This window comes from Oculina patagonica, chromosome 3 (genome assembly GCF_052425735.1).
Source record: "Oculina patagonica isolate OP01 chromosome 3, crgOcupat, whole genome shotgun sequence".
Lineage (NCBI taxonomy): Eukaryota > Metazoa > Cnidaria > Anthozoa > Scleractinia > Oculinidae > Oculina > Oculina patagonica.
This window is the reverse complement of record NC_135760.1, coordinates 4,174,566-4,177,800: the sequence shown is the minus strand read 5'-3', so window position 1 is coordinate 4,177,800 and position 3,235 is coordinate 4,174,566. Positions and strand designations below refer to the sequence as shown.

Here is a 3,235-nt window from a genome sequence, read left to right as displayed (position 1 = left end):
TTCACCCTAGGTTTAAAAGAATCGAATAAGAAAGGGCTAGATATGAACCACTGAACATGACGATTTTGGCCCTTGTGTTTAAATGCCACCACCTTGATTACAGTTTTTTTTTCACTCCAGGTACAGCAAAACCGGCCAGTTTGAGGCTTGAAATGTACAGATTGGGTCTTTTTGGAAGTCCGCCATCTCGTGTATTCAACCTAATGTTCACTCCAGGTTCAAAAGAATCGAAGAAGAAAGTGCTAGATTTGTGTGTTTTTGGAAATCCGACCTTTCGCGTATTCATCTTTTAAAACTAGTAATACGTGACTCGCAGGGCCTCGCGAAGCTCTGGGTTATTGTTGCCTAGTATCGGACAAAATACAGCAGACAGAATACAAACAGAAACTGAACAACAACGAACTGCACGATTACAGAGACTTCGACAAAATACCGCGGACAGAATACAAACGGAAACTGAACAACAACGAACTGCACGATTACAGAGACTTCGACAAAATACAGCAGACAGAATACAAACAGAAACTGAACAACAACGAACTGCACGATTACAGAGACTTCGACAAAAAACAGCAGACAGAATACAAACAGAAACTGAACAACAACGAACTGCACGATTACAGACCCAGCAGTTTATAGCCTGAATCAGTGTTATTTTAATCCGAAAAGAAAAACGATAAAAATGAAAGGCTCAGGATTCGAACCCACAAAAAAAATAATAGTAAAAAAAAAAAAAAAAAAAAACCCTAGCCGGATTCGAACCCCCGCCCTCAGTCCCGAAGATCTGATTTCAAGTTCGACGCCTCACGCCATTACGCCACCAGCGCGCGGCCGTGTGACGTCATTTCCGCCAGACACCAAGCTCACAAATATATATATATATATGAACGTAAACTCCACACGAGATTTCATCCCGCCTGAGCCCTTTGAGGGACAAAATTATACACCCCGCTACGCTCGGCCTTCGGCCTCGCTTCGCGAGGAATTAAAAATTTCAATCTGGGTTCAAAACAAACGAATAAGAAAGTGCTACACGAGCCACTGAAAATGACGTTTTTGGGCCCTTGTGTTGAAATACCACAACGTAGATTATAGCTCAGGCTCATTTATGGATTCTTTTTGTAATAAACTCGAGCAAGAACACAACCACACAAGGAGGACGTTCACTGAACTGTAATTAAGCCGTAAAACTCACCTAGACGCTACAACATGAACGAATTCACAACGTTCGCTCGCTGACTCTCGCACGTGGTCTATCTAATTACACTTCATGTAAAACCCATCGTCCTGTCCGGTATTATAATCCCTTACATCATCTCCTCTCCTGAAAAATAGGCTTGAATCTCCTGATTCAGAGTCAATAACCAAAGGCTAAACAGTGTTTATGAAACCTAATGAGTTCAGTCCCAACAAAGTAACATCTTAATATTCTGTCAATGTTCTCTTAACAAATTCGCACAATTTCGAACAAAGTTTTCAACAAAGTAACATCTTATTGTGCCCTTAACGCTCTTCCTTTCTTTAACAATTTTGGCTTTAGTTTCCGTAATCGCTCCTTTTCCATGGCCTGCTGATCCTCAAGCATCTGAAGACGGTCTGTAATCTGCTGTAGGCTGTTTACAACCCATTCTCCATATCGATCTGGTGGTTTTCTGACACGAACGGGTCTTTGACTCTGTGAGGCATACTCCTGTTCCTCGACCTCCGGTTCACTTTGCCCATTCTCCTCGCCACTTAAGTCAGCTGGAGCAGACAGAGACTTTTCACTTTCACCTCCTGGTGGGATAGTGGGTTTTTGACGCTGTGAGGCATACTCCTGTTCCTCGACCTCCGGTTCACTTTGCCCATTCTCCTCGCCACTTAAGTCAGCTGGACCAGACAGAGACTCTTCACTTTCTCCTCCTGGTTGGATAGTGTCAGTTCCTTCAACATTTTCATCCACCACACTGTCACCTCCAGTATCACCCTCCGCTGCTGGCATTCCGACCACTGGATCACCACCTGCACCCCTTTCCACCAAACTAGGCTGCAAAACATCCGTATAACAGGACTGATATCCGCTGTCTTCTAAAACATCAGAATCTTGAACCTGTGGCTCATGTTCACATTCACCTTCCACCACCTCAGTATCATCTCCCTCAGAACTTCTAACTGCATCAGTCATTGCTCGCTCGCTCACTCCTTCTGACTTTCTCTCATATAATCGTAAATTGTTAAAATGGACCACTTTGGACTTCCGTGAGCGCCCGCCAACTTTCTCGACAAGGTAGGTTACTTCAGTGACTTGTTTAACTATCTTGTAAGGTCCCTCCCACTGTCTGTGAAACTTGCTTGCTTCACCTGGCTTCAGTTCTGGCGAAAAACGCAAGACAAGATCACCAGCTTGATAAACTGTGTGCTTCACCCCCTTGTCGTAGGCATCCTTCTGTCGTCGCTGGGCCACCTTCAGATTCTGCCGTACATCTCGATAAGCAGTTTCCAAATTCTCATGAAGATCAGCAACAAATTCAGTGTAGGAGTGATCAGTGGTATCAGCTGAACCCATCATCACATCCAAGGGGATCCTCATCTCTCGTCCAAACATAAGTTCAAATGGTGTGTGACCTGTAGAGGCATGGACACTGCTTCGGTAAGCCATCATGCAGTAGTCCAGATGCTCATCCCAGCTCTTGGGATTCTCTTCAATTCTTGCTTTTAACATGGCCTTTAGGGTCTTGTGAATGTTCTCTACTTGACCATTACCTTCTGGGTGATACGTAGTTGACCGAGTCTTACGGATCTCAAGCATGCGGCACATCTCTTCAAAAACCTTTGACTCGAAGTTGCTACCTTGGTCACTATGAATACTGTCAGGCACACCAAATCTACAAATCCAGTTCCTCACAAGTACCTTTGCACACGTCGTGGCCCGCTGGTTGGGTATCGCAAATGCTTCAACCCACTTAGTGAAGCTGCATTGTACTGTCAAAATATAGCAATTTCCTCTTCTAGTACGGGGCAAGGGGCCAACTATGTCAATGTGGATCCTTTGCATGGGGTTTCCTGATGGTACTGGCTTCAGAGGGGCTCTTGGTTTTGGTTTAGACTTGCACTTCGCACAGGTAAGGCAACCGTCACAGTGCTGATGCGCCTCCTTTGTTAGCCCAGGCCAGAACCTTGCAGTCATCTTCTTCAAAGTCTTCATTCTTCCTAAGTGAGCACCTGCCACACCATCATGAATTGAAGTAAGTGCTTC

The 3,235-nt window shown here is 44.7% G+C and overlaps 1 protein-coding gene across 1 annotated transcript; it reads right to left on the bottom strand.

Annotated features, from left to right (window-relative positions):
- Positions 1-1,218: 1,218 nt before the first annotated feature.
- LOC144646225 (uncharacterized) lies at positions 1,219-2,587 on the bottom strand. The gene is made up of 2 exons (XM_078505763.1): positions 1,829-2,587; positions 1,219-1,687 (listed from the first exon to the last, which is right to left on the bottom strand). Exons 1-2 carry the CDS (start codon positions 2,582-2,584, stop codon positions 1,493-1,495), a joined length of 951 nt encoding a protein of 316 aa, XP_078361889.1. The 5' UTR covers positions 2,585-2,587; the 3' UTR covers positions 1,219-1,492.
- Positions 2,588-3,235: the final 648 nt, after the last annotated feature.